Below are 20,390 nucleotides of genomic sequence, written 5' to 3'. Positions count from 1 at the left end.
GCAATACTCTTTTTGTGTTTTATAGAGTGCTCATTACTCACCAGGCCTTTTTTTTACATTAGGATTCCATAGGATCAAATTCAGGGACAGCACTGCTTGATTTACCCGAGGATTCATATTTCTTCAGTCTGACAAAGTTGGTCATTGTAAATCACATGTGACTCAGTTTTTGCTTCACAAAGCACTTCAGCAGATTACCAAACAAATACATCCAGATGCTGCTCAGTAACACCCCTGAAGACTTAGATATCCTTCAAAGACATTTTTAAAGAGTACTTTCTCCCTAAAGAAAAGCTTTGACAGGAAATAATGTAATTATTATTACATTATTGTATTATTGTAATGTATTAAAATAAGGCAGGAATGGATCAGGAAAAAACCCAAACAACAAGCTCCATAATACTCTCTGCAAACGTTTTCATAATATGCCTGCATATAGAAGTTGTAACAGAGACAAAAAGCTAAATCCACCCTGCTCTCTTAAGGAAGAGGGTGTGGGAACACACGAGCCCAGAAGGAAAGGCCCGGGAAGGCACCACACCTATCCCCAGGAGTGCAGTGCCCTTGGATAATCACAGTGACAGTGGCTGTGCATTTGTCTCACAAATGGAAGTTTTGGGTATGGAAGTTCTGTACTCCTGCTCCTCCCATCCCACTGAAATGTCTGTCCTGGCACAGCAGCTGTGGAGCCTATGAGATGGAAAACTCCAGCTGCCATGTGAGTTATTCCTGCAGTGATTGTTCCTTCCCAAGACAATTGCATCACACGCACCTGCACCTGGACCTGCTTCCTAACCCACCCTTCTGCCTGTACCCAGCAGAGCTTGGTACAACAGTCACAATTAATATCACAATTAATACCAGAGTGCCAACGCTACCCTTGATTAAACAAAGAATCATCCCTCCTATCTATTCATCACTCTCCCCTCCACTTCTTTTTTTCCTTTCCTGGAAGGAAGGTACATTGCTTGCTAGATGCCATGAATTTTAACTCAACCTTTTTATGTTCACAAAGACCCTCGAGAACATGCTGCTTTTATGTAGTTCCCTGAAGGTGAGGAAGAGATTTATTATTTATTCTGCCATCATCTTATTCTCATTCCCCTTCCTAAGAACCATTTCCTTCTTTTGTCTGCCACTGTTTTCACACTATTTTAAGTACTGTCCCTTTCTGCTGAGACCATCATCCATGGCAAGTGTGCACACAGGATTTATTTAGAAAGTGGAAGTGCCTATGTCTGGCAGAAATTCTTATGGAGCAGCATTCTGCTGGGACAAAGAGGAACAGAGCACTTCCCTGCACACAGGCTCTATAGGCTCAGAAGATGAGTCTCTTTCTAGTTTATTTCCATTTATGGAAAACTTCCAGATGACAAGAGGCATTTCCTAGGTTTCTTACATTCTTGACTGCTTCTGGTTATACAGAAATACCAGTGACCACTGCTTCCTGTTGTATCTCTGAGATACTGTTATCTCTGTCTTTAGTGCAAATCAGCTCCTATTTACTACAAATGACAGCTGCTTATGGACAGCTTTTAAATCTTTCTCCCAGAATTTCTGGGTTGTTTTTGTTTTTGTTTTTTTTTCTATTAACTTTCTGATTTTTTTTTTCTATTAACTTTCTGATTTTTTCTATGAGGTTTTTCATCATGCATTTTCAAAGGAACCTAACAAGGATCAGACTCAGAGAGCAGTCCTGTTGGCTTTTTAATTGATCATTCCAGGCACACAATGCTACATCTGCCATGAAGCATCTATCCTCTAGTGCTCCTGTATTACAGTAATGCTTCCACATTCCTGCTGAAGGATTTGGAACAAAAACAAGTTCAAAACTTTCAAATTCCCTGGGAAAGGAATAATTCTTCAGGCTGCTCTGTGCTTTGTAGCAAGCTCAAATTTAAAATGTATTGAAGACTTTGATAACAAAATAATAACAGATGCAGAGCAAGTAGGATTGAAAGTGAAGAAATAGAGGCAAGTTCCTTTCTATCCAATGCTCAATATTCTTTTACTCAAATACAAAAGCACTAAAAGGTGGTGATAACAAAAACTGAGACTGAAAGAGATATTTCCTTCCCCTTGTCTCTCCAGAAGCATTTCAAGTGTTTGAGCTGGGCATTGTCCACGTTGATTTGCCAGCTCAACCATCCGCTCCAGCTGATGCCTTCAGAAGACACCTCACCCTCTTACAGAATGCCCCACAGCTCCAGCTTCCCTCCTCTTCCCTAAGCAGAAATGGCCCTGTCTCCCCAAAGAACCCAAACTCACCCTCACCTTGAAGCCATTGTATTTTGATCCTCCATGTCCAAAGAATACTGTCCTGTAATTAATTAATATTAAGCCAAAGCATGTCCTTATCTATAAAACATTGTACTGGTGACTATGCCATTGTTGAGTAAAATAACAAAGATTTCCCTCAAGGAACAAAACTAAACATAGAGCAACACATAATCAGACCTTTATCCATTCTAACAGAGGCTTTGGCCAGGGGAGTGAGGCGTGGGGGTGTTTGGTGTGGATCTGTTTTGTTTTTAAATTTGTCCTCTTTGCTTCTAAGCCATCAGCCTGCCATTGCCAGGGGTCACTCCAGTGGAGTCCCAGCTGAGTGCTGCTGCTGCTGAAAGAACTATTTCTGCATCTATCAAACAGAAGTTAATGCTGACAACAGTTATCAGTGGTGGAAACTACAGACACTTCCATGCCCTGAATAAAGAGCACATTTAAGCTTTTCCCTTTTTGCCCTCTTGGGGGAAGATTCCTCATTCCACTTCTCCCGGCTGCCCGTACACACAAAGAATGGGCAATTATTCCTGTACAGCAACTGTTGTGCAGAACTGGGACTTGGTATTTCTGTGTGGAAGGCACCGTGTGGGAACTGCCATGCACGAAATACAGACTGCTATTGATGGGAAAACGACTGGAGAGCTCATGGTGCAGGGCTGATGGCACTGACAAAGTGCAGCTCTGGCACCTCCCAGGTGCTTATTGAAGGAAATAGTTCACAACGGTGAGACCCTTACAGTTCATAGTTCCCTCTAATTTTGACTTTAGTCTGTCAGACATTTGAAGAAATTATTTTTGCTCTATTCCTTCTGACCAGCTTTCCTAATCCTCCTTGTCTCCATTTGATGAAGAAATCCCTGAAGTGTTTGGAGTCATGTTAGGGAAGCACAGTGCTGAGGATGCTGTGCCTGGCTCCTGGTCTGTGCAGAGCGCTCAGGGAGAAGGCAGCAGCTGCCCTCACAAGGACTGCTGGACTTTTGATATGGATTAGAGAGTCACAACAGTCTCCCTTCCCCAGTGGTTTTACTCAGCAGAGGAAGAAGACAGCAAAAGAAAGTGATGGAGAATGAAGACTAAAGGTTTCTTACCCAGAAACTTGGCTGTTTTGTGATTTTAAGGAGGCATTAAGTTGCAACTATGAATTTTTTAAAGTAGAAGTCAATCTTTTTCTGAAGCAGCCTACTGCTCCCAAATCAAAGAACTAAACTGCCTGTCATGTCAGAGATCACTAAGACTGAAAACAGAAAACAGTGACTGCGAGCTTGCAAAGGATTTGTGTTACTGTGAGAGACCAAACTACTACCTCCTCTTTGATCCCATCTCTGCCTGCCTCGTGTTCAGAGCACAAGAAGGGAAACCAAGGAATGAAACACAAATGGAAGTGGAATACGAGGAGGACAAAACTTCTCCTGGAGGAGCAACCCTGTCAAAATGTATTTTGCAGAGACCTGAGAAGTGTCAGTTTTAAGGTGATATCCTGCAAGAGATGTGCCACACCCATATAATGTGCTGACAGATTCATTCAAGCACAGGCCCAAGGATGCAGCCTCCACAGAACACATTTCCCTAATGGCTGATGGTACAAAGAACACAGTTTTACCTTGGGAACCTCCTGTAGTAATTTACTCACCTCTTTCCTTCAGGATTGCTTCTGTTTCTTCCCTTTTCTAAAAGAAAGCTGTAATGCTCCCTTTTCCATGTTTTCTTTCTTTCCTTTAGGAGTCCATCTCATTTTTGAATTCTGATTGGGTAATTCAGGGAATTCCTCTAAGTTTTAAGCCAGCCTTGCTTAAAATTTAGGTCCAAATGTATTACAACACTACATTTTCAACCACTAATGTAAGATAAAGAGATTATCTCCCTAAACACAGATGAGATGCTGCTGCTGCTGCTATTTTGATTGAAAGAACTGATTATTTTTGGCATTCACTTCAATAATGTGCTATGAAGGAGCCTATTGTGGTCGCATATTAGGGCTGTAACATCATAAATGAATAAAACATCTTGGCCTTATTGCTAACACCAGCAACAGCTGCTCTCTGTAAAAAGACAGAGCATCCATTGAAAGGAAGAAGTGAGTGTGACAGGCAAAGCCAAGGTCACTTCTCAGCCTGCATGGCAGTGTGGGAGGAAAAGAGAAGGGTTATGTGCAGATATCACAGTAAAAGCACTGAAGGTGATCACAGCCCCATAAAACACACCTGGTACCTAACCAGAAGCAAAGACTTCATTCAACTGCTTCTTCATTCATGAAGCATTCTGCTTATTAGAAGCCCATTTATAGCAAAAAATCAAATATGTTAAGATAAAGCTTTTAATTTTTTTTTAAAAAAATCTTTCTAGCACTGAAGTACATCCAGACACTGTGCTCTTCACAACTGAAAGACATCAGCTTCTCTTTTTACACTCCCTTTCTCTGTTTGGCATTAGGTCAAAGCAAAGCTAGGCACAGGACATGACCTCCTGGAAGAGCCCAAGCTAGCAGGAGTCATGTTCTGAACAAGATGTAGCAGGGATGTGGAACTCCAGAGTTTCCAAAAGTTGGTTAGAAAGTCAAGAGATTCAAGGCAGAAAGAGGGAATGTACTCTGGAGAGAAAGGCACCACAGGCTCCACCTGGTAGAAGAAATGTTCTAGATTAAGAATTGTTGGAAGGTCTGTAAGAGAATGACACCTGGGCAGTGCACAGGCTTGTCCTTCTCCTACCTCTTTGTTCCTCAGGTGTCTCTTCTTGGGAGTGTCACAAACTCTTGGTCTGATGCAGTGCAGCTACTGTTACATAGGGTTTTGCAGCTCCTCTGGCCTTCCCCACTTCTCATTTTTCCAGTTCTGTTCCAATTCTTATTCATATTATTCAGGGGATAATTTCTCCTGAGACACTTCAGGTGAATATGTACATGACATCTCCATTTGAGAACAATCCCTTCCTCTCAGCTTAGGGCTGTAATAATTTCACTGTGAGGAAAACAAAGACTCAACCTTGTAAGATTTTTAGTTTAGTTGCTTGATCACTCTGCAGTTTCAGTAAGTTATTACAAAGCAGCACATAGAACAGGAATAACAAATGATGTTTATGAAACCTCCAAGTATGTTATTTACAAGATAAATAAACATACCAAAATTATGCCTTCATTACTTACTATATCGAGGTAATTCTTAAATGGGGCATTAGCATTGCAAAAGGATTAGAATTCAGCATTCAGAATGTCTTGAATCCAGGACTTGGAACGTAAGTTTTTGAAAGCTGTTATTCCACATCCAACTAAACTGTGAAAGAAAACACGAATAAAACCACACTGATTTATACTGATATGTGCACATTCTTTCTAGTTTAGTGTGTAACCAACACACTAAACAAACACAATCTATTATGAGAATACTGAATTGCCAAGATAAAGTACCACTGCTTGGTCCAAAGTTTTATCAATAATAAAACCTCCTCTTGATAAAAAGAGTTGGGGAGCACTTTCCATTAAGAAACGGCAACACTTCTATTACAAACAATTCAGAGATAATGTAATATTTAAGGTCAGTCCTGAGAGTTAATTTAAAAAATTTTCCAGGCCTTTTTGAACAGTGGTCATTACAAAGGAAAAGTAGAGAGCTATAAGTAACAAAATAAAATTCGATCACACAGGCTTTAAAAAACTCCCAGAACTTAAAAAAAATTAGGGCCAACCAGTTTGTATGTGTGACTGAAATGGGATTTTAATATCCATCAAAATTTAAAACCAAGCAATACTCTACTCCCACAATGGCAAACACCAGGAAGCAAAGACATGGGTTTACTGCAGCACCTTTAACTGGTTTTGCCCAGTACCAAAGGTGCTTTCAGGGCAGTGCCACACAAGTGTGGTCCCTCAAGATTTGCTCAGCCACAGCCACCTTTCTCACACAGTGCTGGTGTAAGTTAGGAGGAAAACAAGGGGATACCAACACTGGCCCAGGCTGCAAGGGCTGGAAACCAAGGTTATTGCAAAGGTGTTTCTCACCTGGTTTGTGATGCTTTACACCATGATCTGAACCCAGCAAGGGTCCTGAACCCTGCCTGCTCTTCTCACAGTGAAATACTGGACTTTTGACCCAGACAGGCTGGGTAATCACTGAAATGAAGACACCATTATTTCTGGGTTGAGATTGTATCTCATTGCTCCAGAAATGACTCACTGACTTTTTATCAGAGCAACTTCAGGAAATGTGCATCAGTAAGAACAGCTTAGTGACGTCACATCCAAGTGAACTCCCTTCCATCACACTGCTCATTTCCTGAACATTAATAATTCATCCACCCCAGGCCTTGCCATTCGCTTTCAGCTGAACATTTATTGACTGAAGCCCCATTAGCTACAAATCCAAGGTGCCTTAAATGAGCAGATGAAGAACTTTCAGCAGCCCACGTGAAAGCAGAAGGAACATGGAGCAGCCTGTGGTTCTCCACCTGAGAGGTCTGAATGCTCCCCTGAAGAGCAGCCACCCTGCTCTCATGGCTGGAAACCTGGGCAGAGCCAGCCCAGCCAGGAGCTGTGCCAAACTGGAGAGGAAAAAGAGTGAAAACCAAACAGTGACAGCCAGCTATTGTCTCCTGCCCACACGAAGTCATCTGTCAACAGCTACTGCCCAGGAAAATCAGGTTTTCTTCAGCTAACTTAGAGATGTTCAATGGATTTCAGTGACTGAATGTTCAAATAACACCTCTGCAAAGGAGTTGTGCATCACAACCATCCTTTTAGACCCAAAAGGGCACACAGGCACTCTCTGCCTACCCATCAGTGTTTTATTAATGAGCCACCCCGACAATCCTCCACTATAAAATTCAAGTTACATGAACAAAATGCTGGCAAAGATTTTAAGCTATTCACATCAGTAAAAGAGGTAACTATTATCAAACTATTATATATAATAAACCAACCTCTAAGACACAAAACATAGAAAGCCATTTTCATCCTTGATAATGATTAAATTACTTTTATTCCCATTTAAAATATACAACTTTGAAAAATTATGCAACATACATTCAAATGAACTGCATTCTTAAGTGTCCTGATAGCCAGGTATCCTGGCCAGTATAATACAATAATCCATCAACTCTTGTTTATTTATGGCCACAGGAGAAAAATCTGCATAAATAAATATTTATATCTGATAGTGCAGCTTTCCCTTAAACACTTACATTTAGGAGTCAATTTCAGTAGGCCTCTTTGTCCCAAGCACTGCTTCTTGTTCCTACAGGAAAAAGCGAATTCCACCAAGATCCCAAAAAAGGCCAAAAATTCTAAGCCTGCTATTTTAGAAATAGCATTCATGATACAAGAGTCAATTCAGCAGTGCCAGAAACAACCAGTAAAGCTAATATTACCACTCAGAAGCAGTTTCGGGAAGGCTCACTAACCATACCATAAGTCTTATTGGTCTGGAAGTTTAAGAGCTTTAGAAAAATCCATATAAAGGGTATGATCAGTAGAGCAGAACTGTGGCAGACACCACGGGGAGGATATGGCAAGGAGGAGCAGCCTATGGCCCCTGGAAAAGCACCACTGCTGAGAAATCTTTATGGCAGAAGGATAAACTGAGTTAAGTGCAGTCTGCAGGGTACAGCACCTGAGGGAACTTACCCCTGTACAACTTGCTGCTATTTAGAGGACACCAAAGGGATGACAGGCATGGCTTGGACTGTAACATCCCTGCTCTGCAGAGCCTCAAGTCTTGGCTAATCTACAAAAGACAGTGGGGAGAGAATGAGACTGGTGTAGCAGTCAGGGATGTAGAGCAGGTATTACAGCAGTTAAGGGGGGGGGGGCAGGGAACAGAACAGCAAGGGAGAAAAGCTGGCTGCTGAATTTTACACTGCATCAAGAGCAGACAAAAAAATTGCAACTGCAGGTAGCCCAAATTGAACTGAAGCCAACATCATCACTTCTGGATCAAGACTGCAGAGAAAAACATCTACCACTCTATCAGAAAATCCAGGTCTTAACAGTTTGGTATGATATCCTAACTTAGCAGAGAAAAATCAACACAGGTATTTTAAAGTTGGTAATTTTTATTTACAGATTTATTGGCAAAAGGTGGTGGGAAAGTTTAAAACATTTTAAACAAGGGCACCATACTGTATTGTATGAAGTATCAGTTCACAATCTTCAGTATCCAGCTGATCAAATAAAGCTAATCACCACTTAAAGAAGCATAATCTGCATCAGCTCCATTAGAGTACCCTGCCTAAAAGCCACTTCAGGCAGTTTCTAAATCAACACAATCACTAATCAAAAATGCAGTTTTTGCGAAGAATGTATACTTGGGGTTTTGTACTGTACCTGATGTCAAACTGCCCACTTGCATACTGGCAAAGCAGTTACACTTCCTACTCTTAGGTGAAAGGTATAACCTCACTGTCTGCAAATTCAGCTGTCAGGTAATTCTGAACTACTCTGAACGTTTTACTGTGAGCATAGTCAAGACTGGAGTAGATGAGATTGAAGGAAAACATTCCTGGTATATCACGTGCCCATCATATTCAGCTGCATAACCATAAACATCTTGTTTAAGAATTCTATTCAAAAAGGAGAAAAAACGTAGTCAGTTTTCACTTTGTCACATTGGTTTAATTCCTTGCTGGAGCTCTTTAGTTCATTCTTCTAAATCAAGAGTGTTTAGTTCTTCTTCTAGTTCATCCAAGTCCTCTCCAGTAAAGAGATTTTCATCAACTGGAACTGCATCAATTACTCCATTTTCCAATTCCCCATCTCCATCATTATCTTCATCTAAATCATTCTGCTCACTGTTGTTTATATCACCACCAGAGGCTTCACTTAGTTTATTATCTGAAAATAAACATAATTTTTAGGCATTTCGGTGTCACAACTTTCTTAATTACCAATTGAATTCACAATCTTACTAAACTTGCTTTCAAATTTGGAAACTATGAAGAAGCTGCTTTATTTGAAATTCACACTGATTATTTTGGCCAAATTGCATGAACCTGGTTAATATGCAAGTCTGGCTAATTAACTCTGAGAACAGGTTGGAGAAAAGAATGACTTACCATCTTTTTCTACTGAAGTGTATGTGCTGAATCGCTCTGGACTGGCCACTGTAATACCAGTCTCCTCCACTGCCTTGGGGACATACAGGTTCAAATCTACATCATTTATGCACACAGGGTCTTCCATCTGGAAAGTAAAGCAAGATGCTCTGCATGAGTCACTTTTCCACAAAAATCCTCACTTCTGCAAGATTTCTACGACATTTGTCACCTTCAACAGGAACCTTCTGATAAAATATGCTCTGGGGCAGTATTAAGAACCAAGCTTATTACAATTTCATTGTTAAGGCTTTCAAGTTGACATTTTTCAAACTTGAATGCAACTGGAACATTCCTTGACTTAATCCTGTTTCCTTTACCTCATCATCCTCTCCTGCTCCTTGAACATAATGGGTGTCATCTGCTTCTTCATCATCTGCATCAACCAACTCCGGCCTGAACTCGAACACTTCACGTCCACTGATCTGTCCACAGGAAAAGAAACCTTCAGTCATCACTTCATGGAATTTATATGTTTACAAAAACACAAACAAACAAATCACAAAAAGGAAAAGAAAGGGACACACAATAATAAGCAAAACAATTTCAGACCAGCCACTTCTTCACAAAACTTTATTTACTTGTTCTTTTTACATTAAGAACTGGACTATAGTACTTACCACCAATGCTTTGCCAGCTTTAAAATCTGCTTTTCTCCTCTCCATATCTTGTTCAGCCTTATCAATTTTTTCTTGTCTTTTTCTTCTCTTCCATGCAATAAAACACTCTAGAGTAATTTTGGTAACGTTTGGTCCTAAGGCAGCACGCTGTCAAGGAAAGAGACTGATTAATGCTGGGAACTCTTTCCAAAGGCTGTAACAAATTGGATATTTAATTACTCTCTTCCAGAAACTAATTGAAAACATTTCTTTCCAATTCTCCTTAGACTCTTACACTGTTAAACATGCATCATCTTCTTAACATCTGTCTCAACGGCTATTTTCCAGTTAGTGAGAAGAGTTGGCATGAAAATTATTGGGAAAAGTGGAGGAGGAAATAAAGGAAAGACAAGAGCTCAGCTCTGCTCAAAGTGATACTGCCAAGCAATGGTGACAGAAAGAAGCAGAGCAGCAACACCTTCAGAAGGCCTTGTGCTCTTGGTGTTTGTTACTGCTTCATTAGAGAGTTAAGGGAGAACTAAGGGGACAGTGAGCAGGGGATGAGTAAAGCCACAGAAGCACTTGTAATGGATAAATGAGAAGCAGCAGTTAAGAAATGGAAGCCTCCTCAAAAAGGGTAAGCAACAGCTGCACTAAGTATGCAGCTACAGTCAATTCTATTCACTAGGTAATAGTTCCTGAACAAAACTATGAATCAATGCTATGCATCCTTTGCTCTAGCTCATACACCTCTGAAAACATCTAATAATAATTATAAATTAGCAAATTTTTTATGTCTCTCTTCAGAGTAATGGAAACAACTACCACCAAAAGGTACCTGACAACTTTACCTCTTTTTCTATTAGATCTTCTAATGAGATTTCATCTTGCTTTTCTTCCTTCTTTTTGTCTTTCTTTAACACAAAGCCTGGAGGGAGGGCATGGCGGTACATGCAGTTGTCTCCTCCTCCTGGACAGACCCAAAACCATCCGTATTTGTTGTTTTCAATGGCGTCAAGGAAGTATTTGCACACCTGGATAAAAACAGTGGTTGTTAGCACAGTGTCCCCTTTCCATCCCCAGCATTTTACACTCCATGTCACAAGTTCAGTAGGCCCAAGTCAGCTGTGCTCAGGACAGAAGCAACACCTGAAATGCACTGCTACTAAAAACAGCAAAGTAATGCAACTGAGTATCTAAAACTCACTTAGTCAACAGCTTTTTCTCCCTCAAAATGATGCCAATTAAGAATGACAAGATGACAGAGGACTGGCAACTCTTGTAAAGCCAGCAGCACCTCTTTCTGCTCATCAACACTGGTAAAGTTTTAAACAACACAAATTGCATCTGCCTCAGATGTTGGTAAACCTTCCAGCTCTGGATCCTGAGGTGAAGATGCCATTCTAGGATCTTTAACAAGCAACTCATAGTTTACATTTAGCCACAGCAATGTTTACCTTTTACAAATTTAGGTGATATCAACAGACTATTTATTTACTTGGTATTGAAAATAAGGTGAAATTGTCTCAAAGAATGAAAAAGGCATTAACCCATCATGCCTTTTAGTGCAGAACTAAAAATATTGTTGTACTTAGAGCCCATGACTTACAAATTACTCTCAATTCATAAATTAGGAGAAAATTTAAAAGCTTATAAAGCTTGTATGTCACCCAGTACATAGGTAAGTCAATATATACCACAGTCACTGCAATAACAGACTTTACTAATCACAATAATTGGATTTTCTACGCAATTAGGATGCATTAAATACATTACTGAAACCTTGAGCATTTTTATCAAGCACTTCAGCTACTCTCCATTTGTAATGTACATGAAAAAACTTTTTATGGACTTGAAAAGAGCAGTTGAGTTGTGGCTTTCTTTGTGGTTTTGGTTTTTTAATTTTTAAAGATATTACCAGAAATACTATCAGTCCAGCCATCTACTCAGAAAATTATTATTATAACATTCCATTCTAAATTTTTACCTAATGATAAACACATCTATATGCCAGACTGCACTGCCCTTAATTCCTTCTAGTACAGCTCAATTAAAAAAAAAAAAGGAAAAGAATAAAAAAAGATAAGAAGACATACTATTTGGGTTTTGGGCTTTTTCTTTTCTGCCTCACCATGCTTCTTGTTCACCACTTCTTCTAGCTTCTTCTCATCCCAGTTGTCCATCGTATCTAGAAAAAGACAACAGATGGTTTCACAAAAAATTCCAAATACTGAACATTGCCAGCAAGCTGCTTTTTTTGCCAAGTAACAGTTTCAATATGCAATTCTTACATTTTAAGTAGCTTATACACAGGAAAATAAACACAGGTTCTTAAAATACTGTTTTCAAACTCTCCTATGCCACTCAAAAGACAATTACCTCAAAAGCCCTAGAAATTTTAATTCTGAAATGCATGAAGTGTGTTTCAGTTAAACACTCAATAATGTGTCATTCCACCTGTACAGAACTGAGGGTGGACAAGGGAAAAGAAGATAAACAAGACAACTGAATAAAAGAAAATGTTGGAGGGCAATATCCAGAAATATAGCTAATCTAACTTGAGGCTTGAAAGAGAAAATAGCAAATGATCCGTGTTGAAGTTAAAAGAGGTTGCACCAAAAGAAGCAAATCACCAATGACAACATTAGCAGTGAATCTGTGGGAACCCATCAGATACATTTAGAATGACAGAAGCTAAAATTCAAATAAAGACTGAGACGTGAGGAAATGGGAAAAAAACCAACTTCCATAAAATCTCTCATCCCTGCTAAATAACAGTAAAATCCAGAGTACTCAGCCAACAAGTCATTTGGGGAGAGAAAGCCACAGAACAAATTCCCAAGTATCCTCAAATGTAGAACTGTGCACGTTTGGCCAAACACCAGTAGCAGTTCTGGTTCCTCACTGCACTTCCTCCTTTTCCCTTCTCCAGAGCTTAAGAGGGAAACAGCAACCGCAGGAAAGGTCAAATACTGTTCACACAACTTGTGACTTGTGTGACAGAATACGTGACACTGCACAACTGAAGATTATAACTGAACATTATTAGCAGGTCATACTTCTTTTTCTAGGTGAGGTCTGAAGAACATCTGAGAGCACACTTGGAGGAAGTTTCAGTGCTGCTCAGAACTTGGAAGTTTGTGGGATGGGTTGCCTTAGTAACTGTTTTTCAGGATCATAACCACAATACAGAAGACTCTTAAAATTCCAGTTTCAGAATAGTTTAGCAGTAACTTTCTACAATAATTATACCTTTTTCAAGGTCTTCATCTCTTGCATCAATGTAGACACTTCGTTTTTCACACTTTCTTTCCAAGGACAAATCATGAGAGAACTTGCACTTGTCTCCTTTAGTGCACTGCCCTTGCTTGAAGAAAGCACAAACTACAGATTTTGGGTCAGCACCTGAGTGAAGAAAGTTTTGATACTTTAATATTTATTTTAAGCAAAAGTGATATATTAGAAATTCTGAGAATATCAAGGGTATATAGAGAATGAAAACACATTTTAAAAATAAAAGTTTTTTGAAGTGTTCATGGTAAATACACAATTCATGTCCTGAAGATGACAAATATACTTTTATTGCATGGCATTTACATTAAGTATCATAGCTGTCATTAAACTATTTAAAGAAATATGGTGTGCCTGAACAAACTATTCATTTGTGTATTACAATATATCAAGGAGATCATTCTGTGCAACTCCTTCCCTCAACATGAAGCTGTTCTTGCCTCTAGTGCACAGCAAAGCATCTCCTGGATGTCAGCCTTTTCACAACACATCAGCAACACATTACAATAAATAATAATTTATCCCACACTCACTCAAACACCTTTTTCCTTTAATTATAGAAAGAAAATAGCTGATCAGAGACCCCAAAATCAGCAACTGTTGTTCTAGTATGAACTACGCAACCACCCTGACTTCAGTTTAAGTGAAAATCATCCCACTAAAGAATCATTTGACCATGAAGAGGTCATTAAGAACAGCAATGAAGAGAGTAGGTCTAAGTATATTTATGAGACATGACTAAATCAGAAATACTTTACTTGTAGTATTAATTAAATTCTCACAGAAGATTTTAGGCTTGAGTTTTTCATGTGATGATTCACTTTTGGTTGAACTGAAAGTGATTTCAATATGTACAGCAACACCTGTTTAAAATGTGATCTAAACATCTGGGTAATATTAGTTTTCTGAAATAAATCAAAGTCAAAAACTGCTTGATTTAGAGAAAATAGATACAGAAAGCTGCAGGACACAAACAGAGAAGTGTCCTTTGCTGATCAGTGCCACAATGAGTGAATACCAGGTTTGCTTTAAATATATGAAAATCACACTTCTTTAGTAAAAAAATTATTGCACATAAGTTCCAGAAGATTGTTAAGCAAAACGCGACAAAATTTGTTTGTTCAATAACCAACCTTGAGAGAGACCCAAACCAAATTAGCTACTGCTAATTATGAGATCAGATACAAATAAGCGGAAAGTTTTCACTGTTCTGATTTGAGTAGAAGTCTTCTGATAAGACAAAAGTTATGATCTTATGTTCTTTCTTTGGATGTTCACACTTCCCTGGGGAGACAGGATGCTTTAAACAAATACCATCACACAAAAATCAGGCCACACATCCAGAAGCATCAAACTGATGAATCAGAACACAGCCAAGGATCTTCAGCTGTGCTGACAACATCAGTGCAGCTTTTGATATTCTAATGATCAATTGACCCCAGAGGACTTCCCAAAACACTGTCAAAATACTTGGCACACTACATGGAGGAGGAAATACTCACACCTATTTCATCAAAATATCAACTGGTGTTTTTGAAAGGGTTATTATACCTTAAGTAGTTACATGAATAAGAAAACATAAATGAAATCAGTTAGTCATACCTTTGCTAATTTTCTGTGCAGCAACCACAGGCTTGAAGAGCTCATTTAATTCTTGCAATTCCTTTTTCTTATCTTCTTTCTTTAATTTCTTCTCACTTTCTGATTGAGCAGCCTATATAAATATAAAACCAGGATGTCAAGACTCACTTCACATGAACTGCACATTAAAACAGATTAAATCATTCAAAAGTAGTTTACAAGGGCAGGAAAGAAAGAACCTGCGATGCCTGGAAGGCTCGGAATTGCTGCTCTTGTGTGGGCAGCTGGTGCCCTTTTCTGGCACTGACCAAATGTCCTGGGGTTACTTTATGGTGCTGGAATCCCCACTTGTGCTGTGTTTATGCTGGATATTAAATTCTGCACCTTTAAGACTGGTTCTGAGAGCAAAGAGGGAGGAAAAAGAAGGGTGGAGTTGATTTTCAGAACTGCACTTCCTCCCCTGTACTCATTTTCTGTCTGTAGCAGGAACAGCAGCAGAGAGCTCTCCTTGGCTTTTGAGTTAGTATTTTAGCTAGCTCAGCCAAAATCCCAGGGCAGGGATTTGGCAGGGCCAGCCAAAAGCAGGACACCTGTCCCACAGGAGGGACAGCACATCTGCCAGGGAGGAGAGGGGCTGACAGGCACCTCTGGTGCCACAGTGACCCCTACTGCACCCTCACAGCCAGGAAAGGCAACGAGAGGCATTGAAACTTCTCTTTCTTTGCAACTACTTCCAGATCTGCACAAAAAAAGTCCCCTACATGCTGCTTTACTCTTTCATCTGATCTCTACAGGCAGAAATTCCAGGAAATCTGTCCAGAGAAGTTGGAAGTGCTTTTAAAACATTATTTCGACTTGGATCAACTCAGCATATGAACGTTTCACTGCTTAACTAAGCACCAAAGACAGGAAAACAAGCTCATCTAGGGAAGGAAAACTGCATTTATAAAGGAAAAATCCCTGACTCTGCCTCACCCTTTTTTGGATAAGCCAGAGCAGGTGTGTGTGTATACCAAAATGGGATGGAACCACATAAAAGAGGACATGGGAGAAACACTCTTAGATCAGATATGAAAGGAGGTTTTAGCAAAGTGAGGCTCCATCTCTTTCTCAAGGTAACAAGTGACAGGATAAGAGGCAAATGGTCTCAAGTTACCCCAGACAATGTTTAGATGAGATTTTAGGAAACATTTCGTCACTGAAAGGGTGGGTCAAGCATTGGAGGACTCACCATCCCTAGAAGTGATCAAAATGTACAGATGTGGCCCCTGGGAACGTGGTTTAGAGGTGAACAGGCAGTGCTGGGTAAATGCTGCACTCAGTGATCTCAGAGCTCTTCTCTACCCTTAAGGATCCTGTATTCATTTGACTCCTGTCCTTAGGGAAGCCAGAGAGACTAACACCACTAACAAGGATATGGGGCACTGTTTTCTAGAATACAGTGTAATATTAAAAAGGAGCTTTGTTCTTACGGTGAATTCGGCAAAAATACACCAAACTGTTTTAGAAAGGAATCATCAGCTTGGCTAGTTTTCCTACTAAAAGTTCACAAATGCTATTTTAAATAACACACAGACCCACATAAGTCAGCTACAGAAAGTTGGACTTTAAGAACGCTTTTGTTTCTCTTCAGAGCTCTAAAAGCTTGAAGATGAAGCTTGTCTTTAAAAAAACCCCAAAAACCCACAAACAAACCCCCCCAAAATCAAAGAAACAAAAACCCCAAAGAAACAACGACAAATCAAAAAAGGGAAAAAAAACCCCAAACCAACAAAAAACCACCCACCACCAAAGCCAAAACTGACAGCATTTCCATTTTAATGTCATGACATGAGGAAAATTACTTCAAAAAGTTCCTTCTCAGGGACAGTCCTAACTGAAAATTATTCTATAAGGTAAGAGAGTATAATCAGGTTTAAATATTTGGTCCTGGCATCCACCAGTCAACAGCCACCAGCATTTAAGAAATAACATTATCTCAGGCTGGCTGTTTTACATATTGGTATTTGTATATATGCCACAGATCCAGGGATTTCACACACAAGTTTCAGAGCTCTTTGAATGACACCCCCAAAAAATTTATTACATTTAATGACTCAAATACCAACTTTGCTTTTCAAGCTGGGCTTGCCAGGCTAGTTCATCCTTGTCACACCAGGAATGTGTCATGACATCATGAACTGAGCTAACACAAATGTAATTATTTTACAGACTTATCCATAGAACAGAAAGCTGTGTAAACATTTAACAGCCAGCTTTCCTAGCACTGTAGAAATAAGAGACCTGGATCATTTCCATCAAATCCATGCCTTCTGACTGAGTAGAATGTAAACATTGTATCTCATTTCATCATGCAGGAGAGCCAAGTTGCAGACAACGGCTCAAAATTTCAAGATTTTTGACCAAAGAGTTCATCAAATAGATGGAGACTTGACAGACTTGTGTCCACTTAGAATTGTAATAACTACTTCTGTAAGCAGGAGAATGAGGACATATAGGTTTGTTATACTTTTATCTTCTTCCAGTTTTATTAACAACTATTAATTTGAATTGCTCTCTGCTTCTCAAATAAGGTGGGAGTTAAAGAGAAAGAAGAGAAAGAAGAGAAAGAAGGTGGAACTGTACTTTGCTGACAGGCAGTATCTACAATTTAATTTCAGGTGTCCTCAAAGTGAATTATGCCACTATCAGAATGGAGACAAAGGCTCACCCTGAATAGCTGAGTTTGGATGGGATGCAGTTCTTTTTTCACAACAAAAGCCAACCAAACAGCAAAGTAAAAACCAACAACCCCCCAGACCCCAGACTCTGCACTCCCTGTACACAGGTACATAATTTACAGCTGGACAAGCTTTGCACAACAACTGCCAGCCAGATGTGTGCAAGGAACAGCTCAGGAACTGTCTTCTCCCTCAGCACCCGACCACCTGAGAGATGATTTGACTGTGCAGTGGGAAAACATTCCCCAATAAACGCTTACCTGGCGTGGATTCTGCTGACCAAACTTCACCTGGTGAGTCACAGCCTTGATAAACTTCTGCTGCTTTGCACCTTTTTTATTCTTTAGGCCAAATGTTTTGTCCTAAATCAAGAGATAAACACAGTCATATTAATTAAAAAACATCCCCACAAACCCCAAACCACCAAAACAACAGAAACTTGTAACATATTACTTTTTATTTTCAAGTGTTGGAAGCTTTTCCTTTTCTAACTGTGCTAATTTGAAGTTAAGTCTTTATCCTACATCAGGTCTGGGCAGGTGTCTCTACTTCCTAAAATCCACTGCTTGAAGTCTCTGTTTACTGCCTGAACCAATTCTTCCTCTGTGTCTTCAGCTTTATTGTTAAGGAGGAGTTTCTATACCAGATCGATGAAAAATTTCTCACAAAAAACCGAAACAAACCAAAATAAAAAAACCCTAACAAAGAAAGAAACTCCCCCCAAACAGGTTACTTTCACATGAGCAGCTGAGGCAGAAAATATTTTTTATAACTAAAATACCTGCCTTAAAAACTTATCCATGTCTTTGACTTGGTATCAACATTTTCCTCCTTGAAGGAAAAAGTAACAGAAGTTAACATATCTCAGTTCAAATATGGGTTTGGAAGCCCCAGCAATCAAAAAGTATATTACAAAATAATTACAAAATAAACAGCTCCAAGGTTCCAGACTCTGCTATTTTCACTTACAGCCTGTTCTCTATGAACAGCAGCTTCTCTGCTACTTGGTGCTGACTGGAGAAGTCACAACAATTAGTTGGGGAAGAACATTTATCATCTACCCATTTGATTTCCACTGTAAATACATCACGGAAAATATAATCCCTGTGTATTTGATTTATAAAAAAAATTATTGTTAACAATCAACGCCAGCTTTTCCCCTCCCAGCTATATTTCTTCTTAACAAAAAAGCAGAATTTTTCCGGGGCAGCTGCCTGCAGCAAGAATCTCATGAACTCCAACGCAGAGAGAACACAAGACCAACTGCTCTATCCCGACCTTTCCAAAAACCACAGAAACAAAAATCTGCAACCTCAGATGCAAAGGAGCACACTCACTGCACGGGTATTTCCCCTGAGCAGCATCTTTCATGACAGCAATGCAGGCAAATATTTCAGTTTCTGTAACTCCACCGCTTGTACTCAGCATAAATTCACACACAGAGCACAGACAAACACACACGCCCCGCTAACAGGTGGGGTTTTTTTCAGTCTGGTCACACGAGGGTCAAATTGTAACAGAACCCACCGCAAGTCTGAGTGAGGAACCACGGAATCACTAAGGTGTGAAGGGATCTCTAGAGATTGACAAACCCACACCGCAGCGAGCCCAGCTCTGGGGAACACACGGACCCCCGGGATGAACAGGGAAAGGGCGGGGAGAGCAGACAGCACAGCGCTGTTGTGTTGTCACATCCTGCTCAGGCCCGACACCGGCCGGGCCCGGCCATGCCCCAGCTAAGGCTGGGTGCTGACAGAGTAGAGCGGCCGGGGCCTCCCCGGGAACAGCGAGGCCTCGGCCCCGCGATCCCGCCCTCGGGACACCGCGGGGAGCGGCGGGGCCCAGCGAGAGGCCGCGGCCCCAGAGCGGCGGCCTGGGCCCATCCTCTCACCTCGATGATCTTCTCCTTCTTCTTCTGGTCCGCCTTCTTGCTGCCCCCCGCCGGCTGCTGCTGCTTTTTGGGGGGCATGGCGGGGAGGCGGGCTGGGGCCGGGCCGGGAGGGGCCGCCGGGGCCGGGACGGGCTCGAGCCGCGCCGCCGCCGCGGGGGAGGCGCAACGGGTCCCGCGGGGCACGCTGGGAACGCGCCGCCGGCCGGCCAATCGCCTCCCGGCATGCAGCGCGCGCCGCGCGACGTCACCGACGGCGGGGCGGGGTCAAAGCGTCGCGGGCGAGGCGCGTGACGTCGCGCGAGGGGCGGCGGTGGCCGGTGGCGGGAAGGGCCTGAGGGGGGGGGGGCGGGGACAGGGACACCCCTCTGCCTCCCCAGGGCGGGGCTTCCCCCGTGAGGGAAAACGGCCGTAAATGTCCTCACAAGCCGCTCCATCTGAACGCACCCCTCAGGTTCTGGGCGTGCGGGTCGCGTTTGTTGCAGAACACAGCGCAGTCTGAGCGTTTGAACTCCTAGGAAAAATGGGCGGGCTTGATAGATTTGCGAGTATTAACTTCTTCATGCAGAGGGCGCTTAAAGCTGATTTTGATGGCCGTGCGATACACGATGCGGGGAGGGTACGTGTTCAGGGAGAAATATGCAGAAGGCTGTACCTTCATAGCGCCTCTGACACTGGGAAAAGGACAGAAGGGAATTAAGGGTTAAAGGAATATGTGTGCTCCAGAAACTCGGGAGAGACCCCAGAGGGGTATTGCCCAGTGGGCTCTCTCCCTTTATTCCAATAAAATTGATTCTTGCAGTATTTCTCTGTCTCCTTCGTGGACACTGGCTTTTTGCAGCATGATTTTCCACACGCTTGGGATCTATTGCATCCTAAAGGACACAGAAAACAATTAAACGTCAGGGAGAAAACCAGCATCTCCCAGGCTCCATTCACCACCAAGTGATA

The 20,390-nt window shown here is 41.2% G+C and overlaps 1 protein-coding gene across 1 annotated transcript; it reads right to left on the bottom strand.

Annotated features, from left to right (window-relative positions):
- Nucleotides 1–8,304: 8,304 nt before the first annotated feature.
- On the bottom strand, nt 8,305–19,568 carry ZC3H15 (zinc finger CCCH-type containing 15). The gene is made up of 10 exons (XM_083864809.1): nt 19,443–19,568; nt 17,812–17,913; nt 14,853–14,964; nt 13,212–13,364; nt 12,056–12,147; nt 10,811–10,993; nt 9,981–10,127; nt 9,681–9,785; nt 9,322–9,448; nt 8,305–9,100 (listed from the first exon to the last, which is right to left on the bottom strand). The coding sequence occupies exons 1-10, from the start codon at nt 19,518–19,520 to the stop codon at nt 8,907–8,909; spliced, it is 1,293 nt and encodes a 430-aa protein (XP_083720935.1). The 5' UTR covers nt 19,521–19,568; the 3' UTR covers nt 8,305–8,906.
- Nucleotides 19,569–20,390: the final 822 nt, after the last annotated feature.

This window comes from Zosterops lateralis (genome assembly GCF_965231275.1).
Source record: "Zosterops lateralis genome assembly, chromosome: 7".
Taxonomy (NCBI): Eukaryota; Metazoa; Chordata; class Aves; order Passeriformes; family Zosteropidae; genus Zosterops; species Zosterops lateralis.
The sequence above is the reverse complement of the archived record's forward strand: the minus strand, read 5'-3'. Positions and strand labels throughout refer to the sequence as shown.